The sequence below is a fragment of the Notolepis coatsorum genome (assembly GCF_963971535.1).
Source record: "Notolepis coatsorum genome assembly, chromosome: 14".
Lineage (NCBI taxonomy): Eukaryota > Metazoa > Chordata > Actinopteri > Aulopiformes > Paralepididae > Notolepis > Notolepis coatsorum.
In genome coordinates this window covers 83,934,490-83,950,621 of record NC_140178.1, presented here as the reverse complement: position 1 = coordinate 83,950,621, position 16,132 = coordinate 83,934,490, and the positions used below count along the sequence as shown (strand labels likewise).

Genomic DNA, 16,132 nt, shown 5'->3' with positions numbered 1-16,132 from the left:
TTCAAGGCCGTTCCTACCGCCGCCTCTACTGCACCATGGAGCCTGACGCTGCTATGCCCTGCTTCGTGCCGGTGGCCGGACTATACTCAAATCAACTCTAAATGGATCTAATCAGTGGATTGCATATTTTCTTCAAGAAGCAGAATAAGGCTAACCCTCTCTGCCTATTGGGACATCATAATTGGGCTACAAACTTGAAGACGTGGTATTATTTGGATTATCAAAGCTTTTGGACTGCAATAAGAAGATTTTGGATCTGTTTACCGCGCACAGGATCTACCAAAATGAACTGATAAGACACTTGGACACTTGGACTAATAATGCATTCAGTCATTTGGACGGAGTTGTTAAAACTCACTCCACTCAAATCAATAGAGTTATATTCCACTCTATTAAAATCAAATTTAAAGGGACGTGGCTGGGATAAATTGTGCCAGTCAGTCAGCCAAAACAAATTCTTGGACCAAGGTCGAACCGAGAGCTCTGGAGTCGAAGGCTCTCTGGGAGATAAGAGTGGCGAGCGGCGTCCCACAACCCCAATCCCTAGTCGTCGTCCCCCCCCCTTCCTCTGCATTGGCGCTGCACTGTTGGCTGCCTCGTGTGAGGGAGACCTCCCCCACCCAGGACTTGGCTTGTGCACTCCCCCCCACCTTCCACCCCCCTCCCACTCCCCCCCCCCCCCCCCCCCCCTACAGCCCTGTAACAACCCCAACCCACTCCCCCCTCCTTCCGTAAATGGCGCTGCCTATGACGGCTGCCAGTCTGTTTGCGGTGGTGAATATGCATATGTTTGTCTCAAGGCTCTGTACCATTATTACTATCTAAAATGTAATAATTGTGGAATATTACTGTAATGAGCTGTATGTGTATGATCCAGGCGTCCTATGATCCTCATAGGAGCATAACAGAAAAAAGCATTCCATGTGAAGGTATTCTGTATCTTTGCATGTCAACTAATAAAGAAACTTGAAACTTGAGGAAGAGAATTCTCTGTTGAATGCATTGAAGTCTATGAGAAAATCATTTTCTGAGCACTCCCCCTTTTTGACCAAAACCGCTTCTAATCACTCATTTCTGAACGGATTTTTATGAATTTCGGACATGTACTACAAAAGACTTCAGGCTATGGACCCATGGTGTCTTTTCAGCCATACCAATTTCTTTGGAAATACTACTTCTGGACAACTAACTACTACAGAAAAACATGAGTAACTAATTTTTCTACAACTGAAGTTCAGACCTGTTACTTTATTTCATTAGCACTAAAAGTGAATTTTCTTTATTGTATTGAGACCAGACTCATACATGTGCTATAAGTATAAAGTATAGTATTTTGGTTTGCAAAAAAGGTATGCAGTCCTCAAAAACTAAAACCGCCACTTTTTGGGGCGCAGGTAAGAGGTTTTAAAGAATGATTACAAGCTGCTTATATCCGATTACTGGCCGAATGGTAGTGTTTAAAGGGGATGAGGGAGACATATCCATTGAAAACTATTGCCCAAAACTTCCCTAAGATACAAACGTGGGCTGGTGCTGGACAGACCACAATTTAAATATTTCTGGTGCGCCGCCCGAGTTCAGATCAAAGCATCTGCTTCGCTACGAAGGTCTGTAACCAACATCTTCTCCCACACATCTTTTATATTAAGTGTGCGCACCGCGATTAAAGGAACATTTTGGGGAATGCGTTTACCGTCTTCTCCAGAGTCAGACAAGAAGATGCATACCAATATCCTCTGTGTGTGTTCAGCAGTCCAACTGCAAGCTAGCCTAGCTTAGCACAAACAAAATAATGATGAATGGAAGCGGATACAAACCAGTAGCCTAGCCTAAAACTCTGGGAGAGGTGTTTTTGGGTAGCTGGTCCGTATCCGCTTCCATTAATTTCGCTTGTAGCAGGATAGCTTTCTACTGAACGGACAGAGAAGAAATCGCTATCCAACTTCTTGTCCGACTCTAGAGAAGGCGGCAAGTGCATTTCCCGTAATGTTGGCGTGTTCCTTTAAGTCCTGAACTCTGAATCTGGCCCTTAATGCATTGGAGAGACCCCTCCCCCCTCTCACCAGAAGTTGGCCTTAGTAAACTGCTCCATGTAGAGCTGCTCGTCTGTGAAGGGAGCCAAGTGGACGTCACCGATGGTGGGGAACATTTTACCTGCGACACACAAACACAGTGAGCTTCTTCACAGTCTTTACCGTCCTTCACAACCTGGCCAAAGACGGCTGGGACAGTCTAATCATGGTTCAGCTAGTGTACCACATGAGGAAACTATAAAACAAGGAAGGGTCATTATGTCACTGTGTAGTGCGTGAAGAACGCACATTGGTGCCAAGTGTGGAAAGGTTCAGTTCTGCCGACAATTGAGTTGAATGGGATCAGCCGTCTCCTCGTCATTTAAACAGGCTGTTACCTCGGATATCAGAATCATCTGCAATGTGTTGCATTGTTAACTAGCTGACATTTTATATATTGGTTAATGTATATTTCCTCAAATAGCTGCTACATTTAGCTTCTCCATGCATCTCCCATCGGCTTCAATAGAACTGGCACCAAGCAGAGCATAGAATTTATGTTGTACCATTATTACAGTAAAAATTAGTGCTGTCAATTTATCTAATTAATTACATGATTTGTAATTAATTAATCTAATTAATCGCATTTTAATTGCATAACCATTTTATGTCTGATATTCTATAATCATATTTCAAATTGCATGTGTCCGGATGGCAGAATTCAGTACTGTATCTACAAAACCTGAGCAGTGTTATTCAGTCAAAGATAAAAAAAAATGTATTGATATTCTCATTTGGTTCATTACAATTTACTCAAGCCTAGTAACAGACACAGTATTTCTGACACTGGGAATACATTCCCTGAGATCCATAGATGTCCCTAGAATCAGATACCAAGAACATGCAAATGGTCCATATTTAAAAAATATTCTGTAAATGTGTATTCTACGTTCTTATGGAATGAATAAGATAAAAAAAAAAAATTATAAAAGATTTTTTTTTTTTTTTTTGTAATTCATTTCGAGTTAATTTTCATAACGTGCTAATTTGCTGTGTAATTAATTAATCTAATTAACGCGATAAACTGACAGGCCTAGTAAAAATGTTATGATTGTTTAATGAGACTATGAGCTGTATGTGTATGTCACTGAATTTCCCCACGAGGGATTAATAAAAGTTATCCTTATCACGCTGGTGTTCTGACATAATGACTCTTCCTTCTTTTATAGTTTCCTTGGTACCACAGTTGGTGCTGTGAATTTGGAAAGGTTGCTTAGCAACCAGAGAGTTTACAAGGAATTCAATGGAGACACAAATCCAACCATACCATGCTAACCCCAGCCAGGCTGAACATAGTTAATAGAGACAAGACTACTACAACAAACTGCCCACAATTTGCTAAATTAAAGCTGCACTGTGTCTTTTGGGGATATACATTTAAACCTCTACACAGTAAAAAATAAATGGTGTGTGATATATCTCTAATACTTAACTAATTAAGTGTCCCAAGAGGAAACTGGATCCCCAGAACACGGTATGAATCTAGAAATGATCAGTTTGGCTGTGGTGTCCTGTACAAAGAAGCCTCTTCTAAGGTTAATGTTGGTCAACATTGATCCTAAAAGGTAATTTCTTGGATTTGTGTTGAGATGAGAAACATGTTCTAAACATTTGTAACCAATTATTATTGCAAACGTTTTTTATGAAACATTTATAAATGTATATCTTAACCCCTTAACTCATTGAGCGCCACGCTGTTTTCCCATCTTTACTCAATGGCGCCAGCGTTAGACCATTTTCACGATGTTTGCGGACACATCGTATATTCTATATTATAGCTATGGAGAGAATAGTATGGCTCATTTGACCGACACTATTTATAGTCCAACACTGACAAACCAGTTAATTTCTACATACTTTAGTTTGTGCGCTATTCCACGCTAAACATCGCCCCTTTTCAAAATAATCCAGTATTTTTTTCTAGATTACGAGATATGACGTGTTATATGCATATGCGGAAATCGTTCGGGTTGCTCGCCTAAAACCTATATTATTTCCAAATCAAAAGGTATATACCATATATAGATGTTTCTTCACAAAATCATCAAGGGGGGGGGGGGGGGGGGGGGGTCGTTTGACGAAGCTGCGATCATTACCAAAAGCATGTTTTAGGTTCGGTAAAATAGACCATACCGTAGTCAGAAGGTACTCCAAAATGAATAATCCCAGTAGTTTCATCGCGATCACAATTACTCGTGTGCATTGGGCATGGCTATAATACGGGAAACAATAGGTTTCAGGCGAGCAAATCTCAGACAGATGGCTGTGTTCTGATTCACTTTGAGGGGGAGGGGATTCCTGGCCAGGCACAGCGAGAGAGAGAGAGACACCTCAGAGACCCAGTTCAAAAGGTAGGCGATACTGCCACCTGTCGGGATTCGATCGCCATTGAAATTTTAACGAAGGCAGCGGTGCCAGGGAGACACAGGCAGGTCCGCTCGAAATTTTTAGAAATCTTGGGTTTTGGCACTCCACGGTTGGATTCGAAACCCGAGAAATCTCAGGTTTGGCGCAGAAAGGGTTAAGCCCGAGCAGTCCGGTACCGGGCCGACAAATAATTGTGTATATGTTCAGCACTACGTTTGTTTACCAATGATTTTAAGTGTTATATGAATACATATGAGTTTATAGAAATCTCAGCGCATTGAGTCGGAAACCGGCGGATATTGACGCGAGGAAATGGCGCAGACATACGTGAGTGTAGTCCTATGAAATTAGAGACCCAGGGCTTTCGAATTTCATAAAACTATACTCCCCAGCTCATGGAGCCGCTCTCCCTCCCTCACTGCGAGCCTTGTGGAGCTGCCTAACGCCCAATACATTCACACACCTTGGGAACAGAAAAAGGCCCGTTAAGACCACAATCTGCCACTGTTGGAAACCGGGGAGCTCCAGTCCAGTGCCTTGCTAAAGGGTGACTGATGGGAGAGTGACATAAATCAAATCAAATGTATTTGTAAGGCCCGACAACACACGTTAATGTCCCCATGGGCCGGACACGTCTTCTTTAAACAAGTCAAGAAGAAACACCACAATAAAATCAAGGACAAAAAAACACCATGAAATCCTAAATAAAATGTGACATCTGTTCAGCACCTCCCTCCCTCCTCCCATTCATGTGCGTCTGTCGGTCGGTCCTCTCTCTCTCTCTCTCTCTCTCTCCCCCCGCCTCCCTCTCTCTCGCTCTCTCTCCCTCCCTCTCCCTTACCGGTGGGTTTAAGGAACTTCTTGGCGTGAAGGTAGCTCTCCAGCATGCGCTCATTGAAGAGCATGTAGCCCATGGGCTCAGAGATGATGATGTCCACCTGCTCCGGCAGCGTCACCTCCTCCACCTTGCCGGGGATCACAATCACCCGGTCCCCGAGACGGTTGCTGTTCACCAACGCCTGGGGGGGGGGGGGCAATTTGAACAATACCCACGCTAACGAGATAGATAATCCAAATATGTATTTAGACTTGAGAGCTTTTATCATAACCAGTTAGACAGAGTTTGTGTCTAACTAGTAGGATGGACAGCATGGATTGTGCTGAGAAAAGACTCCTGACTTCAAGGTTAGGCAATGTAGTGGTGAGGGTTATGGAATAAATGTGTGTGTGTGTGTACCTCAGCATGCTGTGCCATGGTACTGGCCTCCACAGCGTATACTTTCCTAGCGCCGGCCTGGGCAGCAAAGAAGGACAAGATCCCTGAACCACAACCTACATCCAGCACCACCTAGAGAGAGATAGGGAGAAAGAGAGGGAGGGAGAGAGAGAAATTAAGAGTGACAAGAAGAAATGAGGGAGAGAAGATGGGTAGAGGATGTGTATTAGTATTATTATTGGTGCACAGAGGGCTGGGCTACATGGAGCTGCTCTGGTCAACCTGTATCTGCCACTCCAGAGGAAAAGGTGATGTGCAGTATACATTCGGGATGTGCAAGGATATCTGGTTAACCGGCCGTTATAAATTAACCAGATTTTCTAAATATAACATTTTGTATACATTTCATAGAGTGAATTTATAAAATGTTTTAGAACCAAGAGGAAAATGTCAATGTAAGAGAGGAAAATTAAAATGCCCTATGTGTTTTCTGACAGTCAATGTTAAGATAGATGAGTCACTTGACCTTTAAGGTCCCAGATATGAGTGTGTTAGGGGTGTTCCTAACCCTCAGGAGCCATCTTGGATTTGGGATCTATGCCTCATGGACAATTTGCTATTGTTTGAGTATTGGATTTATTTTGTTCTCCATTCTTTTTGGGTGTGGATTTCCTGTTGGATAATGGACAGTTTGATTTTGGTGTAAATACTACTGGCTCTAAAGAGCAGTACTGCAAGGACCGGTAGGCCTGTGGATTTATATCTGTTATTAATGAACTGCAATTCGGACAGTTAATATTATGGCTTGATATGGTTTCGTTGTGTGCCCCATTCGTTTGCTCCTTTTATTTAATACAGCATTTTGAAATTGACTCCAGTTCTTTCGTCTTTATCTCAGACAGGTTTATGCATTATTTCAAGCGTAAATAAGTAAGTGAATGAGCGAGGTCTAGACTATTTTCTGCCATAGACTATTGCTGCCAGTGTCAAGAAAGAACTGAGGCAAAATGAAAAGAACGAGAAGCTTGGTTCCTTCATTTGATCTCCGTGACATGGAGGGGGGGGAGAGAGAGAGAGAGAGAGAGAGAGAGAGAGAGAGAGCGAGAGAGCGAGAGAGAGCGCGAGAGAGAGCGAGAGCGAGAGAGAGACATCTGAACCGGATTCTCAAAATAACAGTTATGCACATCCCTAGTCCAAATCACAATGAATATAAATAATTAACAAGCCACGTCTTTGCTGTGAGACGCATCGCACGTTCCTGTTAAATACATAAGGAGTGATATGTAGGAAACATGTGTGTGTAAAATACTGTTCTAACGCCAGCGTTATTTGGGCTAAGGACAAACTGTAAAAAGACTCAATCTACTACTAGAAGGTGACAATTCCATTTATTATGACAGCAGACGGCCTGAAAGAGACTAATTTTGCTCTCAGTGTGCTTTATAGGATGGCCATTTGTCTTGCTTTTTTGGAGTCTAGAAAAGCTTAGAAATTGAGTTCTGAAAAACAAGGCCAGCAGCAGAAGCCACAGCAGCCCAGTGACCCAGTACACTTTAATGACAAGGCCACATGTGCATGTTGGAAAATACTGTCCAATAACATGTTTTCATGTTATTTTAAGACTTTCTGGGAAAATATCACCACTCAATTATCAGAATTTTTATCTCTGACCATACCGACATTGCCTTCTGTACTGTTGTTGAATGATGTTTCTCAGTTATCGACCTCTGTACATGTAAAGAGACTCATTTTGGCGGGTCTTACGGCTGCCAAAAGGTTGATAGCGTCACGCTGGATTCAACCGGATAAAATGTGCCGGAAGGTATGGATTCACACCTATCTCGATGTGATTTAGGTGTTAATGAAGCCAGCATAGCAGTCTGGGTAGCTGTGGTGAATAAGATAAAGGAACGCATATAAATTTGGAATTCTCTGATGTAGAATGAAATAGTGGATGTATATGTAGGGGTCCTGTGGGGGGGGGGGGGGGGGGCGGGGGGTAGAAGAGCGAGCAAGAGCCCATGTATTGTATTTATTATTTTTATGTCATTTAGTCTACTTTTATTCTCATTTAATTACTGGACTGTCATTATTGTTATTATGATTTGTTATTGTCCTGTGATTTATCATTGATTATTACCGTTACTGTATTGTTTGTCTTGTTTCATGTATAAAAAAAATAATAAAAAATTTGTTAAAAAAACATGTTTTCATGTTGGCAGGTTTGTAATTCCATTCATCGTGACAATATCAACCTAAATGAATCATGATTATTATTGTTGTCATAATTGATGTGCAGAGATGCAACTCATGAATTAGAGAAAATAGATTTCTTTTAAATACCAAAAATAAAAAAGGAATAATAAAATAAGAATTTGGTCAATTTCCCCGCATATCATAATAAATAGATGGGAACTAGGTGCAGACAAAAGGGAAAATGGGGAGGGAAACTTTTTTAATTTCATGGGTAGCTTTTTTTCTCTTTCACACCTTGTCCTTGAAGTCTACGTGATTCTGGAGGATGGCCCGCTGGTAGGTGCCGGTCCGAACATAGTCCTGCATCATGTTCTGTTGCTGGGAGAGGTAGCCGTAGAACTGCACCGGGAGAGGAAGAGGAGTGAGGCGAGTATTTTTACATTTGCGATTTATGATATGAAGTCAATATCAATAGAACAGAACTCTCCCCTTAAGCCAGACGGGCCCGGTACAGGGCAGAGATTCATATCACACCATAAATCAATCAATATAGAACGAATTAATGTTGCATTTTTTTTTATGTAGCCAAGAGTAAAGACCCTAACCCTGTCAAAACAGCAGTCAAAGTGTATATTTTCAGCACTACGTTTGTTTACCAATGATTTTAAATGTCATTAGTGAAATATGAGTTTATAGAAATCTGAGCGCATTGAGTTGGAAAAAGGCGCATATTGGCATGAGGACGCGGTGCAACCTAACTTGAGTGTCTTTTGAGAAAAGGGACCCAGGGCTTTCCAATTTCATAAAACTACACTTCCCAGCTCACGCCAGCCCCTGTCAATCATCTGACTTCTAGTGTGAAGCTTTTCTCTCTCTCGTTATTTACGGGATCATATCTCACGGGTGGAACAAACCTGAACGCCATTGACATAAAATAGAACAGTTAGTTTCTCTACCTTTCTGTGAACGTCTAGCAAAAAAACACATTGCAATCTGATGAAAAATGGCAGAGCAATTTACAAATTTGACATAAAAAACTGTACTTATAGTAGATTTCATTCACGGTTTTTGCTGCCCTGTCAGGGGCGCCTGGTGGTACTAAATCCAGATTGAACTCTGCCATTGGAAAGGGGAGATTTGGCCCCGATCCATAGATGTCCAGATATCGGTCAATATGTGCTATATTTTTTCAATATATTAATATATATTCATAAAATATCAATATAATATATACCGTAATTTTCGGACTATAAGCCGCGCCTTTTCCTCCCATTTTTCGACCCTGCGGCTTATATAACGGTGCGGCTAATCTATGGATTTTTACAGCTAACGGCCACTAGGGGACCTCCTAAATCTATGGATTTTACAGGTTACAGTCCACCACCTTTAACTCTCACTCGCTATTCTCTCACAGGCACACAGCTGCTGCAAGTTAATAAATGGGAGCTTCCTCAAACAGCCATCTCTTTCCCGACAATCACCTCTGTGCACGAACCCTTACATATGGTAATTAAACATTAAAACACCTGAGGCTTATAGTCCAGTGCGGCTTATATATGTACACATCATTCAATTTAGCTGCTGCGGCTTATATTCAGGTGCGGCTTATAGTGCGAAAATTTCGATATATATATACAAATATAGCTGTTTTAGGCCTACGTGTTCCTGTTTGAGTGTGTGTGATGACGACGACAACATAATCCCTCCCTCAGGATTAATAAAGTTCTTGTTATCTGAATGAGAGCACAGCAACATGAAAATCAGGAAATGAAAGGCAAAGAACAGCAACATCTGTTACAAACGCATTGGGAACTGTGTGGCGTCTGTGTTGCGTAGCGTCTGTGTTGTGGACGTAAGCCGGCTCTCAGGAAGCAGACGGTCATGGTACCTGGAAGTACTGTACTGCCGAGGACTCCTCCGTCCTCTCGCTGAAGACGGACCGCTCTGCACTGTGACCGCGGCAGTTCTTAAGGAGGTTATAGAAGGATGAGAAGTCTGGAGGGAGGAGAGAAGCAAACATGACGGCTCATAATACAGCCCATGCAATCAACACGAGTGGAACATTACATAGTTGTAAGTGAAAAAGAACTTGGAAATCACCAGTGAAAAGGAAAAGGACATTGCCCTTCCAATGTGATACAAGAGAGGTTGTAAGAAAGACAGATCAGATAGATCTCGTGTTTGTGAAGTGTTTTTATTTCTTGTTGCACAAAACTATTCAAGTGAATGTCTGACAGGTCGATGACTGATAAATCTGCCTGGTAACTAAAAAGTAGTAACATTTTCCCGGAACAGGAATTTCCCCGCTATACAAAAACTACACCAAAAATACTTTTGGAACAGATGTCAAGCAAAGAAACGTGATTTAAAATGTTTTGTTGCACATAGAGGCATGTTGGGTTTTACTTAGTTAGAAAATAGATTATATCTATTTTTGCCCAGCGACCCTAAACTAAGGGTCAACGTGTACCATTTAGTAAAAGTTATGGATATGATCAGTACTCTGTTGGACTTAAAAAAGGTGTCTGCAGTTCAATTTAAGACTTTTTAATACCACCTAGAGACAAATTGTATACCAATTTTAACGACCATACTAGCAAAAAAAACAACGCTGCAGCTGCACTTGCGTGCCAATTTAAATGATCATGCATTCCATACAAGCTCTCGCCAGACCTACCAAGCTCCCGGTATCCCCGCAAAAAACGACGGCATTTCGACAACAAAAACATTTCATATATTTTATATTATTTAATCTCCCGACAGCCAGGCTGCCTCCCCAAAAATGTAATACCTGTGCACATGAAATATAAGACTTTTAATACCTTTTAACCCTTTCACTGACAAACTACAGAAGGTTAACCCTTTACTATCACACTACCGACGGTTACTGAAAAAAGGGTTAACCGTTTGGTAGTGCGGCAGTGAAGGGGTTAAGGCCTTAAATTGAGAATTATGAATTTAATAGTTTAAGACTTTTCAAAACCCTGCAGATATCCTGTTAAAAGTTTAGGGGACAGAATCAGTATTGGCTGTGAAAATGTGGCATTGATACAAATGATAAAATACTGGGCTGAAAATCTCATGTTGTACTTTTACTTCCTGTTTGACTTGTATTTACTAGGGTCACTTACCCTTCATGCTTCATGCAAGCCATTCTGAAGAAGGTGTGTTCACACCGAAACGTCATGATTACAGGCTGCCAATAAATTTGGAAAAACCTGGAGTGCGTGCCTGGACATTGTTTCCCTATTTTTTATGTATGATATCAGAGGTTACAGCACCCAGTGTCAAGTCTAGTGAGGTGAGCGCGTTCTACTACTTTTTTCACTTTGTACTTTTACTTAGTACCAGCTAATACCAGGCTAAAACAAGGTACTGTATCAGTGATACTGGATATCAGGGCTAATACCAGATTAAAACACAGTAGTGTATCAGTGATACTGGATATCAGGGGTAATACCAGATTAAAACACAGTAGTGTATCAGTGATACTGGATATCAGGGCCAATACCAGATTAAAACAGTAGTGTATCAGTGATACTAGATATCAGGGCTAATACCAGATTAAAACAAGGTACCGTGTCAGTGATACTGGATATCAGGGCTAATACCAAACTAAAACACAGTAGTGTATCAGTGATACTAGATATCAGGGCTAATACTGGGCTAAAACAAGGTACTGTATAAGTGATATAATGGATATCAGGGTTAATACCAGAGTACTGTATAGGGGTGCACTGATGTATCAGTCGGGTATCGGTATCGGCCGATAAGTGCCTTGTTGACTGCAATCGGCCTATAAGCTCGAATGTGCCGATGGCAGTAGCCGATAAATATCCATCAATTTGTGTAGCGTCAAGACAAAAAAAGTTCACTCGCGACCAGCACAACGCCGTCCCCAGTCCCCCCCACACACACAAGCTACTGCATCAAAGTTACTACTTATGATTAACAAGGCATTCGTTTTGTGGCATTAACGTTATATAGTTAGTGTTACACGTGCAATAACATCAGCATATTATTTACCTGAACGTAGCAAGCGTTCATACTAGCTCAGTTCCTTCCGTTGCTCACAGAGCCCTGAGTTTTACCCATTCTGCAATCTGTTAATAACGCTTTCAATCAGACACATGTATAGAAAGGCTTTGTTTTATTATAACATTAGTTGCAGTAAAATCATTATGCCTCATTTAAGTCATCCTGCGGAGCTAAAAGCTAAACGTCAGCCGCGTCGCCATTGTTGTTGTTGTTGTAGAAAAGCTCTCGTCAACTCAAAATCAATGGCGGACAAAAGCCGAAGTAAAAAATTTATACGCGCTTGCCGATTGGTGGTAACAGCAGAGGCGGGTGCAAGCGGTGTGTGACGTAATTGGCAGAATCGACTGTCAATCAAAATTTCATTGGTTGAGACAATAGTATCTAGCTGCAGCCCAGCAGGTAGACCATGCTGGGAGAACTAGTTTCTAGCTGCAGCCCTGCAGAACATACTGGGAGAGAGATAGTGCTATTTCTTGATGTTTCCTTATTTTAAGTAAGTAAAGAGGCCCATGTTCATATCGGTGAGCACAATTTGTAACACAAAGATACAGTAGTTTCATTAAAAAAAAATTACAAAAAAAAAGATTACAAAAAATGTGTTGCCACAAATATCGGTATCGGTATCGGCCGATTGCGTTAGTTGAACAATCGGTATCATGGCAAATTTTCATATCGGTGCATCCCTAGTACTGCATCAATGATACTGGATATCAGGGCTAATACCAGGCTAAAACAAGGTACTGTATCTGTGATATCGGGGCTAATACCAGAGTACTGTATCAGTGGGAATAAGTGAGGTGTTACTATTGCTGGCTACACCTCAGGCTCTGTGCCAAGAATGGTCTGAAGAGATGCACAGTATAATAGGTTACTATACGGCTATAATGTAACATAATACAGATAATACCCTTAGCTGCCAGAGTTGTACCCATACAAGCTCTCCCCAGACGCACCAAGCGGTATCCCCGCAAAAAACAACGTCATTTCAACAACAAAAACATATACAGATATATACCCTTAGCTGCCAGAGTTGTACCCTTCCTGCTGACTTGTACAGAACTTGTAAGTCTCTTTGGATAAAAGGGTTAGCTAAATGACTAAATGTAAATATGTGACCAGGCACAGTCCAACCCGTCTTGTTAACACCACATAATGTGCACCGGGACGTATAATACACAGTCCGAAAGATCTATTTGTTGCCGTTCGAACACCACCTCACTCGACCAAAATCGGTGCCTTGATTCTCGAGTTACATGGCGATATGTCAGGCGAGCGTCTTTTTACGCGTTGCGCGTCAGATGACCATCCCGGACTCCAGGCCCTCCTGAACTGCCAATCATCCACTGATGGCAACAATTATTGGTCAGACTCAGCGTTGTAGCCAATGAGTGTATGTTTCCAACAAGGGTGTGAATAAGTGAACTAGGTGAAGGTTGACGAGCAAAAAGGGAAGTGAATCAGACTTCAGAATGAGGAAATGGATTTGAGAGTTTTTCTTTTTGTCATCGGTTTTACTCCGACGTCTCTCAAAGACCCATTACTGAACGGATTTTTATAAAAATGTGGACCTGTACTACATAAGACTTCAGGCTATGGAACCGCAGTGTTAAATGCCTCCATGCTAGAATATTGGAATATGGAATCTTGCAACCACTACAGAAAAATGAGTACACAAGTTCAACTCACGTTCAAACCAATGTTACTTATTTCATTAGCACTAAAAGTGATTTTCATTTTTTTGTAGGGATGCACCGAATGGGAAATTCTTGGCCGAAACCGATACCGAAAATAGGAAACAGTTGGCCGAAAACCGAATGCCGAAAGGCCGAAAATGATTAATATAAATATATATATATATATATATATGTTTTTTTTTTTTTAGCTACCCGATTATGGCAAAAGACATGATTATGGCTAAACTTAACTTAAATAATATTAATAATCACTATTATGGGCCCATAAAACATTTATTCAGCACTTTTGAATGCATACATTAAAGTGGAGATGAAGCAGTGAGCAATGTGATCCTAGTTTGTTTGTTGTGTACCTTGTGTAAGACAGGGTTCTATAATCAAATGTGAAATCTATCTTATTTGTCTGAAAAATATAATATAATATCCCTGTTTTCAACATGGGCGCCGCCATTTTGTTGCCGACGTCATACCGTGGCTTGGGTGTATACACTCTGGTTAGCTGCCTATATTGAATGGGTCGGTCAGCAAATAAAATGTTGCCTACAAAACAACGGGACCGCGGTGGTTCTGTTTGTATTGCTCCTGGCTGTTCAAACTAATTTTACCATGTGAGAGAGAGGAAAGTTGGTTAATTTCCACAAACTACCAGTGAAAAAAACAGTGTTGTTGACATGTTGGCTCGGGCTGCCTGCACCCAGACGGCGCGACCAGCCTGTTGGACAGGGAAGGAGGATCTGCAGCGAACACTTCATTGCCTCGGATTATGTTGTTGGGGTGGGATGTTTGTCCAGAAGACCACTAATCAGCTGAAGCCGGACGCGGTTCCCTCGGTCTTCGACAGACAGACCGGCGTTAGCTCTCGGGAGCTAGTTGGCACCAGCCGGGGCCAGGCGTTAGCTCTCGCTAGCTAGCGTTAGCAACCGGAGCGTCGCGGAGCATTCAGCCTGCTGGCTACCTAGACCCACTTCAACCAGCGTCGCGGAGCATTCAGCCTGCTGGCTACCTAGACCCACTTCAACCAGCGTCGCAGCTTGTGTAGCCAGCAGGCTGAATGCTCCGCGACGCTCCGGTTGCTAACGCTAGCTAGCGAGAGCTAACGCCGGGCCCCGAGAGCTAACGCCGGTCTGTCTGTCGAAGACCGAGGGAACCGCGTCCGGCTTCAGCTGATTAGTGGTCTTCTGGACAAACATCCCACCCCAACAACATAATCCGAGGCAATGAAGTGTTCGCTGCAGATCCTCCTTCCCTGTACAACAGGCTGGTCGCGCCGTCTGGGTGCAGGCAGCCCGAGCCAACATGTCAACAACACTGTTTTTTTCACTGGTAGTTTGTGGAAATTAACCAACTTTCCTCTCTCTCACATGGTAAAATTAGTTTGAACAGCCAGGAGCAATACAAACAGAACCACCGCGGTCCCGTTGTTTTGTAGGCAACATTTTATTTGCTGACCGACCCATTCAATATAGGCAGCTAACCAGAGTGTATACACCCAAGCCACGGTATGACGTCAGCAACAAAATGGCCGCGCCCATAATGCTAAATGCTTCAGAAATGTACACAACAAATCGTTTTTTCTTAGAAACTGCTTATTTTTATAACGTGACTTCTTCTGTGGCTTATCTAAATACTAATGTGATGCTATGAATATGTATTTATGCTCACTGCTTCATTTCCACTTTAATTCCAGACTGTTAAGACAAAGACTACAACGATTGATGACGACTTCCTGTCCTCGCATTTCCATTTCCGGTTTAACGATACATTTTCAACAACAGATTGCTGCTAATTAAACACTTCATTTAAACGGAGTAACGTTAACGTTATGTCGAGTTCATACGTGTAGTGTAGTATGAACTCGTCATAACGTTAACATTACTCAGTGTCCACTGTTGCTGCCACCGTTGCGTCGCAGATGGATGGTACACTGTTAGCTCCGTAGCTAATCCGCTCCTAGACTACTGATAGCAGTACCATTAACGTCGGAGCTGATCAATACTCCGTTTTTTCTAATTTAGTTTAGAACCGGGTTTCGGGGGGCATCCCTACTCCCAAGAGGAGTTAGTTATCACAGGCTGTAGAATGCAGGAAGAGCTGCCAAGCTGCTCACGTTACATGTTGCGCATGCTACCGGTATGTCTGTAGTCGCGTTTTGATGACGTCATCACAACTAGGGATGCCCCCCGGACCCCGGTTTTAAACGGGAACCGGTACTATATTAGAAAATACCGGAGTATTTATAAGCTCCGACGTCCTCGGTACTGCTATCGATACTCTAGAGAAATTATTATTATTATTATTATTATTTAAAAGTTGCGAACGATCTCTCCTCTCTGTCTCTGCACGAGAAGCAGCGAGTCATTATTACACACACTCCTCGCGAGTCGCGCTACACATACATACGGGTACTCCTTAATGAAAGCGCTGTCAATAGTATGCAGCTGCAGCACGTCAGACAGCAGCGCTTACAAGCCCCGCACATACAAGCCCCGCACACCTGATGTGCTGCAGCTGGAAGCATCTCAGCGCTGTCTCCGTGCCGACGCGCGCTG

At 42.3% G+C, this 16,132-nt stretch overlaps 1 protein-coding gene across 1 annotated transcript in view; it reads right to left on the bottom strand.

Moving 5' to 3' along the window:
- Positions 1-16,132, bottom strand: part of carm1 (coactivator-associated arginine methyltransferase 1) — a 60,022-nt gene that overhangs the window by 26,763 nt on the left and 17,127 nt on the right. The window contains exons 3-7 of the mRNA XM_084329580.1: positions 9,740-9,846; positions 8,146-8,250; positions 5,677-5,787; positions 5,281-5,458; positions 2,064-2,154 (exon numbers count right to left, since the gene is read on the bottom strand). Coding sequence (XP_084185706.1) covers positions 2,064-2,154; positions 5,281-5,458; positions 5,677-5,787; positions 8,146-8,250; positions 9,740-9,846 — 592 coding nt within the window. The remainder of the gene's footprint in view (positions 1-2,063; positions 2,155-5,280; positions 5,459-5,676; positions 5,788-8,145; positions 8,251-9,739; positions 9,847-16,132) is intronic.